Genomic DNA, 14,277 nt, shown 5'->3' with positions numbered 1-14,277 from the left:
CCTCCATCTGCATTCAAACTCCATAGTTCTTTCTCCAGATGTGGAGAGCATTTTCCATCATGAGTCCTTTGGAATTGTCTTGGATCACTGTATTGCTCAGAAGAGCTAAGTCTATAGTAGCTGATCATTGCTCAATGTTGCTATTACTGTGTACAATGTTCTCCTGGTTCTGCTGACTTCACTCATCATCATTTCATGTAAGTCTTTCCAGGTTTTTCTGAAATCTGTCAGCTCATTATTTCTTATACCACAATAGTATTGCATTATATTCATATTCTACAACTTGTTCAGCCGTTCCCCAATTGATGGGTGTCCCTTCAATTTCCAATTCTTTGCCACCACAAAAATAGCTGCTATAAATTTTTGTATATGTGGGTCCTTTCCCCTTTTTTATGATCTCTTTGGGATACAGACCTAGTAGTTGTATTGCTGAGTCAAAGGTTATGTACAGCCCCATAGCCCTTTGGGCATAGTTCCAAATTGCTCTCTAGAATGGCTGGATCAGTTCACAACTCTACCAACAATGTATTTAGTGTTCCGATTTTCCCACATCTTCAACATTTATCATTTTCCTTTTTTGTCATATTAGCCAATCTAATAGGTTCACACCTATCAGAGGTGGTTCCTCAGAGTTGTTTTAATTTGCATTTCTCTAATCAGTGGTGATTTGGAGCATTTTTTCCATATGATTATAGATAGCTTTAATTTCTTCATCTGAAAACTGCCTGTTCATATCCTTTGATTATTTATCAATTGGGGAATGCCTTGTATTCTTATAAATTTGACTCAGTTCTCTATGTATTTGAGAAGTGAAACCTTTATCAGAAACAGTGGTGTAAAAATTGTTACCCACCTTTCTGCTTTCCTTCTAATCTTGCTTGCTAAACCCTCATTTTATAAATGAGAAAGTGGCCCTATTCTCTCTTTACACTCTTTAGTTTGGGGATCTTCTAAATTTATTTATTTAGAATTTTCCCCAAGTTACATGTATAAAGAAATTTTCACGTTGATTTTTTTTTTTTTTGGTGAGGCAAATGGGGTTAAGTGACTTGCCCAGGGTCACATAGCTAGTAAGTGTCAAGGGCACATTGATTTTTAAAACTTTGTGTTTCAAATTCTCTTCCTCCCTCAATCCCTACCCCCTTTAAGAACTCAAGCAATTCAGTATAAGTTATACATATGCAGTCATGCAAAAAAACATTTCCACATGTTTGGGGATCTTCTAAACCACCATATCTTTAACTACCATCCTTATTCCTTTTTTTTTTTTTTTGGTAAGGCAATTGGGGTTAAGTGACTTGCCCAGGGTCACACAGCTAGTAAGTGTCAAGCGTCTGAGGTCACATTTGAACTCAGGTCCTCCTGAATCCAGAGCCGGTGCTCTATCCACTGTGCCACCTAGCTGCCCCTTATTCCTTTTACTCAATTCAGCAATAGATAAGTACTTGCTGAAGGGACTGTGCTAGGTGTTAAGGATACAAAGTTAAAAAAAAAAGTCCCTACCCTCAGTGAGCTGAGAGGGAAAGATGTAAACACAGATAAATGTATGCTAGGTAATTTGAGATGGAGAGAATGCACCAGGGAGCTCAGGAAAGGCCTAGAGTAGGAGGTGGCAGCTGCCTCAGCCTGGGAGGGGTATGTGGGTTCCTAGGTAGCAGAAGTGAGGAGGAAGTGGGTGCTGGGCAGAAGAGACAGCCTCTACAAAGGCCTAGAGTCAGGAGATGGGGTATCATGGACAGGGGATGGAAAGGAGAGCCAGAAGCAAGGGAGAGTCTTGAATGAGCCAGAGGCAGATTGTAATGAACTTTCTTATCTCAGCATTCCATCTCAGAGGCAAGAGGCGGACCTACTGGAACTTCTTTAGCAGGAGAGTGACGGGACCAGCCTGTTACTTGAGGAATATCAATTTGACAGTTGTGTGGAGGATGCTTTGAAGAGGACAGAGACTTAGAGCAGGGCAATCCATCTATTAGCATCAGTTAGGAGGTGATAAGAATAGTCCAAGGGAGAGGTGATAGGGGCCTGAACCAGAGCGGTGGACATGAGAGTAGAGAGGTAATGGACCCCAAAGATATTGATTGTAGGAGGCGAGGGCAAGAAAAGAGTCAAGGATGACTTGGTTTGTGATCCTGGGTGACTGGAATGGTCATGCTCTCAGTAGAATTAGGAAAATTGGGAGGCAAGATGGATTGGGGGGAATGCTAATGATTCTGCTTTGGATGTGGGGTCAAAATTTATGTCTATAACTTGTTCCTCCTTCTGACTTCACTTTCTGTATATGATGCCATTATCTGGACACCTCTGTTTGTTCTATCTGTGAGACTCTTCTTTCTCCCTGATCCGCTCACATCCACTTGTATCAGGGGATTGGTTGGAGCATTTCCCATGTAGGCTTTAGCTCCATGGAGAGGGATACCAACTCTAGCCCTTTGTTAAAGGACATGAAGGACTAGAATCTCTTGGTTGGTTCTTTGGTCCCTGTGAAGGATTGGGGAGGGGAGAAGGAGGAAGACTGCCAAACAGGATTGGTTACTGAGCCAGAAACAGCTGCTCACTCTGTTGGCTCTAAGGAGCAAGGTGAGATTGTTCTAGTTTGGCGGGACACAGACAACATCATTTCTCCCTTGGAATTCCAGCAAGGGAAGGAAAGAAATCCAATCCTCCCTACCATTCTCCCTCCCCCTCCTCCACTAGTGACAGCTTGCATATGGCAACCAGGACTTACACTTACCTAGGCAAGCCTGAGACTGGAGCTCAAAACCCTGGATACCTCCTTCCATGTTGTTTCTTTCCTTGAGCTTTGATCATCAAACAGCAATGCTGAGAAATGGACATTACTAGCCTTAACAACTGCCTCATAAATTCTAGTCCCCAAATCTGTACCAGTTACCCAGAGGCAGGAGCTTTTTGCAGCCACATTCTTCTCAGAGAAGATGACCACCCCATGGAGGCCCATACAGTTGAGAGAGCTAAAATAGCTTAAGCTTCGTCTAGCTGGGGCCACCTCCTTGGAAAAGGGTATGGTTGCAGGAAGTACCTCCCTCTGGGCAACTAGCACTGACTCAGGGATTTTGAATTGTCACTACCCTACGGGTAGGTCTCTCAACCCTAAATACGCCATGTGCTGTGGTTCCTGCCCTATCTTTTGTGTAAGCCCTTCTCTATGCCAGAAATGACCTCATTTCACTTACTGGATTCCTAAGCGTTCTTTATAAAATCCAACTCCTTTAGGAAGCCTTCCCAGATCCCATTCACCAATAGGGGCCTTTTGCTTCCAGCAACACCTCTCATTTTATAACTTATTATCACATAATATTATGCATTGTGTCTGTTTCTAATCCCCCTCCAAGGCTGTAAGCTCCCTGAGGGCAGGGATCCCTTTTATTTAAACTTTGTATCCGCTCAGAACAGTATACACTTAATAAACGTTTGTTTAAAGAAGGAATAAATGGATCTTTACAACTGAGTTGAGACTGTGTAATAGCAGGCCATCTTGATGGGGAGAATAAGGGGAACAGATCCCGAGGGAACCCGGGTGGGGTGGGGGTGGGGGTGGGGAAGCAGAAAGGCCAGGCACAGGCTTGCAGAGGCCTGTCCCACTGCTTATGAAACCTCGGGGCCACTGATTGAGATGACCTGCTTTCATCATTTTGTTGCTCTAACCAGTTCACTTTTTTTGGACAATGGACATCCTCTGGTAATCCGGGGAAGCCTATGGACCCCTTCTCAGCATAATGTCAACGCATAAAATAAAATACGAGGATTACAACGGAAACCAATCCTCTCGCGGTAATTATACAAACGTTTTTCTCAAGGACCCCCAGCCTAAGAGCCTCTCCCCGCACCCCCAAGCCTAGCCAGGTGACTTCCGGAGAGTTCGCTGCAGACGCGGCTCTTGCTGGCGCACCTGGCGTTTTCTGATTGCTTCTCTAGGTTATGCCTTAGTAGTTAAAGACAAAAGTGTTAGCCTTGGAGATCGCTCCGCCCCCGCCCAACGATTCTTGGGGGACAGGGCCCAACAGGTGCGGGGCTGTGCCACCGAGCATACTCGCAGTCCCAGTGAGTGGTGCTTAAGTTAGTTTCGATTCTCTGGGCGGGTAGGTGGAAGAGGCCTGTGCGCAGGCGCGCAAGGGGCCTGGCGGGATTGCGTGGCCTAAGGCCACATGGCTCCGCCCTCCCACCCCAGACTATGTAAAACCCCCCGGGGTCGGGGGGCGCCGCGTTTCACTCTGCTCCTGGGGCCGCGGATAGAGCCCTTGTAGAGGCGGAGCTGCTTCCCCTCCTCATCATGGTGAGTGGGGTAGGGCTCTAGGGGTGGGGAAGGTGCTGGCTTAGGGTGCACACCCAGAAACAAAGTAGATGAAGACCTGTTGTTTTAGAGCCTGGGGGGAGGTGAGGGGCGATGGGGCACTCTCCTCCCCAATACATACAGTCCGTTCCCCCCCTCCCCGATGGATGATTCACTTCTGGAGTTTAGAGTGGAAGTGCTGGAAACGTGCCGGACCCAGTTGTCAGAAACCTGGGTTCTGAACCCGTTTGCCCATCTGCCAAATGGACACGATGATGCTTGTAGTACCCGCTTCACAGACATCTGAAGCGTGCGCTTGTCGTGTTGGGAGCGGGCACAAATTCGAATCAGCCTGGGCCAGAGCAGGGTGCAGGGCGGGCCGGGATAGGGCAAGCAGGAGCCGTATCCAGGCTGTGTGCTCTGCCCATAGGCCGAATGGGAAAGATGCTCCTTCCCAGGAGCGTTTAGGGAGGAGCTTGCCAGCAACTGTTATTGCCCAGGATTGAAGACCTTCCAGAGTATCCCTTCCCGCATGGTTTGGGCAGGAGCAGCCCCGCATGCTTGGCAAATCACTTCCTCTCTCTCGGCCTCTGACAACTGGCAAATTAGTCTTTGGTGAGGGGAGGAGGAGGAGCTGGAGCAGCGTGGGTCGGTTTGGGTTTCTGCAGCTTTCGTTCTCATACCTACGATTTAGCAGCTGAGGAAAACAAGAACTCCAGAGGTGCAAACCGCAAAGCGAAATTCAAATGCGAGGCTGGACCCAGAACCCTAGGTGCCCTGCGCCACCCGTTCTAGGGCAGGCGCACAGACCATGACTTTGTCGGGGAAAGAGGGCAGAGGAGGAGGAGGAGGCCGCTGTAGTGTCAGTGAAAGGAGCCAATTGTCCAAGCCACTCATGTTCCCCCTCCCCTCCCTCCCCACCAGCTCCTCTGTGGGGCTATTGTGCCCCCCCCCATTCTAAACAAGAGAGTATTATCTTCTCCTGACTGATTGTTCCAAGGGGTGGGGGGGCTTTTTACAAACACTTCTCCCCACTCTGGTTTTGCCACACACACACACAAAAAACAGAGACCCCAAAGGTGAACTCTTTAATTGGGTGGGATGGAGAACTTTTAAAAAGTTTTACTGATAGCTTGTTTTTACATAAATCATTTCAGGAAATCCCCATTTCAACGAAATGTCCCTTTTGATCAAAACAGTAAAAAAAAAAAATCCAAACCCAAAGGATACAGTTTCTGTGTGACTTTGTATCAAACATTTCACCCTAGTAGAGGAGGCTTAAGAGGTCAGAGGATGAGCCCTGGGAGAGGGAGATGGGAGAACAGGTAAGAGGCCAACAAAGAACCGGGAACCCCAGATCCTTGTAATGCCTTTTCTTTGCCCTAAGTCCCAGCAGTCCATTTCTTAGAGGACTCCCTCAAGTGCCACCTCCTCCATGAAGATTTCTCTGATCTCCCCCAGGTGATGGTGATTTCTTAGATTTTAGCTTTTTGCCCGGATGGCTCCACTGCCTAGCCATCATCCTCCCTGGCATGCGGATTATTCGTGTGTCTTCTTCCCCCTATTGTATTATTAGTAAGCTCCTTTGAAGGTAGATATTATAAATTCGTAGTAAAAGCATGAACTGGAAGATAAAGGCGTTTATTCTGCCCCTGAACTGTCTGAGCAGGGCTGACCTTTCCCTGTGCTCTGTCTACCCAAGGGGAAATAGGGTGAGATCAGTCTCACCTGGGGGTCAGTTGGGCCAGCCTCAAAGCAAAAGACAAGGGGAGAGCTGGGTGAGACCTTTCACACTCCTCCCCAAGCCAGCCACATAAAAAGTGGGTATCCAGAAGTCTTGAGGAAGAGATGGTGCTTGTGCTTTAGAGTGATCACTGCTCCTCCCACCAAACCGCCCCCCCCCCCAAAAGCCCCCACAAAACCAGTGCCTTCCATGTATCAGAAACTGTGCTAGGTACTGCAGATATGCAGACAAAAGTGAGACATTCTCTCTCCTCAAGGAACTTACAGCCTACTGGGATGACACAACATATTTTCAGATAAATACAGGTGTGTGTGTGTGTGTGTGTGTGTGTGTTATATATCCATCCCCAGGGCAATGAGGGCTAAGTGACTTGCCCAGCATCACACAGTAAATGTCAAGTGTCTGAGGTCAGATTTGGACTCAGGTCCTCCTGAATCCAGGGCTGGTGCTTTATCCACTGTGCTACCTAGCTGCCCCCCCCCCCAGGATATATATATATATATAAAAGAATTAAATTTTTTTGTACATTATTTTACAGTGATGGGTGGGATGTGGGCAGTATTACCAACTGGGGAAAAAAGGAAAGGACGTGGCCCTGAAATGGCACTTAAGCTGAGCCTTGAAAGGTACCAGGGATTCCAAGAGGTGGAAGGGAGGAGGGAGAACATTCTAGATATGGGGCCCAGCCTGTGCCAAAGCCCAGAGGCAGGAGATTAATTCCTGTCTGTGGGCTACAGCAAGGAGGCCATTTCAGCTAGAGTTAGATATATGGGAAGTGGACAAAGGTAAGGCTAGAGTCAGAAGGGGACAACACAACGGAGGAGGAGTCTGTATTTTGCTTCTAAAGGTAATGAGGGTGACCCTGGTCAAGTCACTTAACCCCAAATGCCTCACCAAAAAAAAAAAAAAAGTAATGAGGAACAGTATGTTAGGAGACAGGAATGAGGTAGCTTGCCAAGGCACAAGGAGCTGTTCCAGACTTGGTCTTGTGGTCTGGGTTCGGGCTTATCTTTGCCCATGCAGTATGTGTGCTTGCTCCTCTTGTTCACGGGCAGGCTGGTTACAGTAGCAGACGTCAGAGGTAAAAAGGGCCTTAGGAGGTGTAGAGAAGGAAGTAGTTCCCTAAAGCTCAGTAAAGGGGGAAGGAACCTGACTTAGGAATTCCAGGATTATGGGGAGGGCATTTGGGGATTTGATCATGGGGGAAGAGTGCCAAGGGAGGCTTCTTCAATGGGGGCTGTCATTGCTGCCGAGAGGGAGAGGAGATTAGGGCAGTTGGGATAACCAGCCTGCAGAACTTTGGTGGTCGATGGAAAGAGGTGGGGAATGAGAGCGAGCAGTACGATTTGGTGAGGACTGTTCACTGACCTGATGTAATCAGTGACGTCATCAGCTCTGGGATCTGCCAAGGTTGAATCATCCTGATTCCTCCCTTGTCTTTTTCCCTGGTCCCGCAGAACAGAGGTTTCTCTCGGAAAAGTCACACGTTCTTGCCTAAGATTTTCTTCCGCAAGATGTCGTCCTCAGCTGCCAAGGACAAGCCTGAACTACAGTTCCCATTCCTGGTTGATGAGGAGACCGTGAACACGATTCGTGAGTGCAAGACTCTCTTCGTCCTACGGGGGCTACCAGGCAGTGGGAAGTCCACGGTGGCCCGGGCCATCATGGATAGGTATCGTGATGGCACCAAGATGGTGTCTGCCGATGCCTACAAGATAATTCCAGGCTCCCGGGCTGCCTTCCATGAGGAATACAAGCATCTCGATGAAGACCTGGATGCCTACTGCCGCCGTGATATCGGTGTCCTAGTACTGGACGACACCCACCATGAGCGTGATCGCCTGGAGAAGATCTTTGACCTTGCCGACCAGTACCAGTACCTGGTAGTGCTGGTGGAGCCTAAGACATCATGGCGGCTGGACTGCGCTCAGCTTAAGGAGAAGAACCAATGGCAGCTCTCTGCTGAAGATCTGAAGAAGCTGAAACCTGGAGTGGAGAAGGACTTTCTGCCACTCTACTTTGGCTGGTTCCTGAACAAGAAGGGCTCTGAGAGCTTGCAGAAGGTTGGACAGGCCTTCTTGGATGAGCTGAGCAGCCACAAGGCCTTCAAGAAGGAGATGAAGCACTGTACGTAGGAGAGGGCTTGGGGTGGGGGCGGTGGGGAAGCTCATCGGCAAAGCTGACATCCATACAATCAGTTCTCCTCTTATCCACAAGGTGGACGACAGGGCAGCAAACAGTGAAATCCAGGGCAACCTTCTACTGTTACCCTCACCCTTCCATCCCCACCCCAGCATGTATTTGGACTGCTTCTCCAGCATCCTAAAAAGCGACCAAACTCTTGTTAACTTATTGAGGCAGCTAGGTGGTACAGTGGGTCCAGAATCAGGAAGATTCAATTGAGTTCAAATATGGCCTCAGGCATCAATTTTGAGAGGCAGGCTAGGTGCCACTGGGCCTCGAGTCAGCAAGACTCATCTTCTTGAGTTCAAATTTGGCCTCAGACACTTAATAGCTGTGTGACCCTGAGCAAATGACTTAACCTGTTTGCCTCAGTTTCCTCATCTGGAAAATGAGGATAATAATAATACCAACCTCCCAAGGGTTCTGAGGATCAAATGAGATAATTGTCAAGTGGTGAGCACAGTGCCTGGCACACAGTGTTTTATAAATGTTAGCTGTTATCACTAAGCTGGAAGCACAGCATTGTTGGGGGCATTAGAGACCATGTCGTCCGAGTTCTTCTTGTTGCAAATGAGAAGCCTGAGGTCTGGGGAGGGAAAATGTCCAAGGCTCAGAAGGGGGCCCAGAAGCCAGGTGTCCCGATTCTTCAGTCCGGAGCCCTTCTATTGGGCACCCACATGCTGGCTCTGACTAGGAATACCTCTGTGCTCTTGTAACCTCAGACTCAGGAAGTTAAGGATGGTGGCTCCCAGCACCTCTGATTTCTCAGCCATTTGTTAGTGACCCTGTCATTCACTCATCTACCAAACACTTGTTCTTCCCAAAAGAATCCTGTAAGCCAAAGCCAGATGAGACTTGGCATGTAAATACTTTCCCTACACCAAAGGCTCATGATTCATCCTGAAGGCAACTAGAAACAAGTTGGGATTGGCAACTCCCTGGCTGACCTGGGAGTGATTTAGAGCAGTCATTCTTCTTGGATTAGGAGGCTGCTGGGAGAGGAGGAGGAAGAACAGGAAGAGCAGCAAAGCCCAGAGCTAGAGCCCCTGCAGGTAGAGCATCTCCTTACCTCTGACTTGGCAGGGTGGCCTCTGGTGGCTTATGTTACTTTTTTTTTTTGGCGAGGCAATTGGGGTTAAGTGACTTGCCCAGGGTCACACAGCTAGTGTTAAGTGTCTGAGGCCGGATTTGAACTCAGGTCCTCCTGACTCCAGGGCCTGTGATCTATCCACTACACCACCTAGCTGCCCTGCTTATGTCACGTCTGAGCCTGCTTTTTGGGTCTACACAAGGGAAACATTGACTCCCTTCCTGAAATATGGAAAGGAGGAATCAGTGGTGGGGGGGTCAAGACCATGAGGGGGTCACCCTCAGAGGGGATGGAAACATCTCTCCTTTAGAGAAAAAGTTTATGGCTCTAGAGTAAGACAGCCCGATTCCCAGGACAGCCAGCGTCATTGGGGGAGAATAATGAACCTAGATGGTCCAAACACAAAATCATAGAATTAGAGCTGGAAGGGACTTTGGAGTAATGTAGTCCACCCCCCCCCCATTTTATAGATGGAAAAACTGAGGCCCAGTGAGAACTGACTTGCCCCTACACTCAGATAGTAAGGGGTAGGATTGGAATCCATGTCCTGTATGTACTACACTGAGTTTTGGAAAAACTTCTTTCCTTGCTTCTCCCTTCTGTTCCTAGATACTTAGGACTTGGGGTGGGGCAGTGTCCTGACTTAAGTTTGCAATGGGGTAGCTGAAACAAGGGTAAGCCTTTGCACTAAGGGCAAGGGGCGTAGGAATGAGAACACAAGCCAGGGAGCTGCCCAGATTGAGGAATCAAAGGTGGGACCAGATCTACGTTGCGCCTGGGGAGCAACCAAATCCCAAGAGAAGGGACCCCCCCCCCAGATTGATGGAAATGCCAACTCTGCATCACAGCAACTAGCTCTCATCATGATTTTAAATGAATGAATGGGAAAAAGTAATTTATTAAGTGGTTACTGAATTGCTTCTACCTTTGTGAGGACTGAGGTTTAGAAGTCATTCATCTATTTCCTATAGTTTGTACACTTGAGGGAAAGCACTTAGGATAAGAAGTAGCAACAGCCAAGATGCCCAGGTGCAATACACAGTCCACAGTGCCCATTGCCAGACTACCATTCGTATAGCCCTTTGAAGTTTGCAAAATGCTTCACATATAGTGTCACTGATTTCTGACAGCACTTTGAGATAATCCCCATTTTACAGATGAGGAAACTGAGGCTCAAGAAGTGGTTTGTGGGGCAGCTAGGTGGCACAGTGGATAAAGCACTGGCCTTGGATTCAGGAGGGCCTGAGTTCAAATCCAGCCTCAGACACTTGACACTTATTAGCTGTGTGACCCTGGGCAAGTCACTTAACCCTCATTGCCCCGCCAAAAAAAAAAAAAAAAAAAGAAGTGGTTTGCTCAGGGTCCCACACCTAATCAGCAAAATGGGATTTGAACTTGGGCCTTCCAAAATCCAGTTCTGGGGCCACAACTCCACACTCCCTCACTTCTGACAATTTTACGGTCTTTGGTAGAGGGCCCAAATTATAGACATGCAAGGTTGTTTCTGCATATCCGCATTTGGGAGAAAGGTTGAAATATTCAACTGGTGCCCTTTAAAAGTATCAGAAACACTTGGATTAGGAACGTAAAACCTCACTTTTATTGAATCATGCCTAAGGTAGGTAGGTATGATGGCTCAAAAAAAGAACAGCATAAAGCTTCAGTCCCAGGGAATTAAAAAATAAATGAATAAAGCCCATTTCCCTTATTAGTCCTTTCTCCTTTAAAAGCTCTAAGACAGAGGAGCTTTGTATAAGCCAGGGCCCTGTAACCTCCTCTCCTGATGCACCCCTTCCTCCCTCTCCCCATAGTTGGGTCTGGGGATGAACCTAAGGAGAAGATTTCCTTGGCTTCCTACTTTGTGAAGAGGCCTCCAGGGGTGCTGCACTGTACCACCAAGTTCTGTGACTATGGGAAGGCTGATGGGGGCCAATGATTACGCCCAGCAGGATGTGAGTGCTGGGCTGGCCGGGAGGGGTTGGGGAGTGGGAGTGAGAGGGGGTGGGGTGGGGGGGAAGGGCTTCTCCTGAAGTCCAAAGATAACTACCAACCCAAAGCTGAAAGGAAATGAATCCTTAGGAAATCTAAGGGAAATCGGGAGAAAGGTTTTTTAAAAAAGTATCTCCTCTTCCCTATTCCATTTTTGGTGGCTATTTACATCCAAGGAAACTGGCTGGATAAGACTATATGGAGGGGACCCCCCTCCCACCCCCATACCAGGACCTCCTAAAAACCAAGTTCTAGGAACAGATATTCTGAGCCTAGATTTCCTGAAGCCACTAAGAATCCCTTTCATCCAACAGGGTTATTTAGAAATAACAGAACCCATGGTACTAAAATGCCAACTGAAGAAGTGTCCCTTCCACACATCTTACTGTTCCTGCCTCACCAGTTAAATACTTGTGGCAGATGTTCCAACTCCGACCTTCTCACCCTCAGATCCCAAACATTACATAGGATATCAGCTTTATCCCCAGCAAATTCTCTATCTCCAGTTGGCTCCCACTCCCTCTCACATGCTCCCAGACTGCCTTAACATTCCCCCACTTCCTACAAAGCCTTTTTTCTCCCTTTCCTATGGTCCTGATGTAGTAACCCACTGTCAAACCACCTATCCTTCTCTACCCTCTACCCCAGGTGGTGAAGAAATCCTACTCTAAGGCCTTCACCCTGACTGTCTCCGCACTGTTTGTTACGCCTAAGACAGTGGGTGCCCGGGTGGAGCTGGGTGAGCAGGAGCTGCTGCTGTGGCCCTCTGATGTGGACAAGTTGACACCTGCTGACAACCTGCCTCGAGGCAGCCGTGCCCATATCACACTGGGCTGTGCGGCAGGTATAGAGCCTGTTCAGACCGGTATCGACCTGCTGGAGATGCTTCGGCAAGAGAAGGGGGGAAGTCAAGGAGAGGAGGTGAGCGAGCTCAGTCGAGGCAAGCTCTACTCCTTGGGCAATGGGCAGTGGATGCTGCGTCTGACCAAAAAGTTAGAGTTTAGGGCCATCTTCACAGGATACTATGGGAAAGGCCATACTGTGCCTGTGCACAGCAGCCGAAAGGGGGGTGCCTTTCCATCTTGTACCATCATCTAGACAATGGGTTACTCCTTTAAACTCTTCATCCCCCTGCTTCCTTCTGTGGGGGTAAGTAGGAGACACTGCCCTCCACTTGACTTTTTTATGCTATTAACTCACTGGTAACTTTTCAAAACTTGTAAAATAACTGCCCCCTTCCAACCTAACACCTTATGCTCTAAATCAGAAGGAATATTTGAGAGACTGGACCAAAGTCCTAGGAATTAGGACATTTTACCCCCCACTCCCACCCCAGCATTACACACACCCAATCTTTAGCAGTAGCACTTCTTGGTTCTTTTAGTCCCAAGGTGCTCCACTTTCTTTGGTGTACTTTACAGAGAAGGCATGTAGCACTTCCACAAGAGATGTGTTTAGATGGGTGGGAAGAGCAGAAAGGGGTCTCTTTCTCTCCCCGCCCTCTCCCCCAACACAAGCTTTTACCTTCTTTGTTAATTACTACAGTTCTGGGAAGCCTGGAGCTGGCTGGAAGGTTTTGGAAGTGTTTACTCTTCCCTTCCTATGGGTCTAATTCTTTACTCTCCCATTCCCCTCTACCTTTTTTTTTTTTTGTGGGGGGGGAGAGGAAGAAATCTTCATGATGAAACTAATGGGGGAAAATAGGCGGAGCCTAGAAGGATTGTACTGATGACTGACTAGGAAGCGCACAACAGTAAAACAGCTGCCTTCCTGATAGTATCATTGCCCCATCTAGGAGGGAGGGGCCTTAGGCAGAGATTCACCCCATTCTAGTGATGTATCTCCCTGTATAAATGGGGTTGGGAAGCCTACCCAGGACTGCTGTATGTTGATGGGGAAGGCTAGGGCTTGCCTTCTCAGCCAGGCTCCCCTGCTGCTAGGCTGGTAATGGCCTACTTTCACCTGCCTTCCTCCCTAAGGGGGTTTTTAACACTGCTTTGCATACTTCATTTCCTTTCATATAACCACTTGGGTGCCATACTTTGACTCAGGCCTGCCTCCTCTGCAATACGGGGCCTTACCCATCATGTTGTTTCTCAATACAAGTGCTTGGGATTTGAGTTAAACATCCTGGTTTTGCCCCTTCCCTCAAAATTGTTAAGACCGATAATGAAATAAATCTCAATAATCTTAATCGTGTGCCAATTTTGTCTTTTTTGCCCTCTCTTCCACAGTGAGGGACTCGGGCAGCTGTCTGCCCACTAGCACTTTATCAGGGCTGGCTTTGTCCTGTAGTCTGTGGGGCCATCCGTCCTGTCTCTGGGCTGGCCAGCCACAGCTGCAAGGAAGCTGGGCAGCTGAACAGTGCCTGCTTTCATTAAGAGGGCAGGAGCTGGCCCAGGCAAGAGAGATGGACAGACACAGAGACCACCCCTTTATGCCTTGCCTATCTAGACCCCTGAGGGCCTCTGGCCTGAGCCTTCCAGAGAGCTTGTCACTCAAGGACACCTTTCCATTTCCCTTAGAAACCCTTCATTGACCACACCAAAGTCAATACCATTTCAGACACCAGAAGAATGAAGACTCAAGATCTTCAAAACCTAACTAAAACAAGGGCCAGAAAGCTGCCCATTGGGCTCCTATTCTTCCTGCCCCCAATTCCTTGGTATTTATGCCTTCCCCACCTCCCACCACCAGGGGTGGATGAAGGGCACAGCATCTACAAGAAGACAAAATATTGTGGTGTGAGACATCAAGCACATCATGTCCCTTCATAGAAGTCCCATGCCATTTCTCAGCCTAGTGGATAATGACAAAAATTATTTGTAGTCAATGATTTACACCTAAACCAAAACACTAGTCACGAGGAAGCCTATCAAGTGCTGAGTAGACTGACACCATCTCAGTCAAGCATTCCACAGGAGAATCCCAGGGACCAGGATGACTCACTCAGATGGTCAAACCAACCTTCTCTCTTCTCCC

At 48.1% G+C, this 14,277-nt stretch overlaps 1 protein-coding gene across 1 annotated transcript; it reads left to right on the top strand.

Moving 5' to 3' along the window:
• The first annotated feature begins 4,132 nt into the window (after positions 1-4,132).
• On the top strand, positions 4,133-13,489 carry LOC122755508 (2',3'-cyclic nucleotide 3' phosphodiesterase). Its single transcript, XM_044004065.1, is given in 5 exon segments — positions 4,133-4,291; positions 7,490-8,159; positions 11,118-11,230; positions 11,232-11,258; positions 11,944-13,489. Coding segments are annotated over 5 exon segments (1,263 nt in total). The 5' UTR covers positions 4,133-4,288; the 3' UTR covers positions 12,394-13,489.
• The last annotated feature ends 788 nt before the right edge of the window (positions 13,490-14,277 follow it).

The sequence above is a fragment of the Dromiciops gliroides genome, chromosome 4, assembly GCF_019393635.1.
Source record: "Dromiciops gliroides isolate mDroGli1 chromosome 4, mDroGli1.pri, whole genome shotgun sequence".
In the NCBI taxonomy this organism is placed as follows: domain Eukaryota; kingdom Metazoa; phylum Chordata; class Mammalia; order Microbiotheria; family Microbiotheriidae; genus Dromiciops; species Dromiciops gliroides.
The sequence above is the reverse complement of the archived record's forward strand: the minus strand, read 5'-3'. Positions and strand labels throughout refer to the sequence as shown.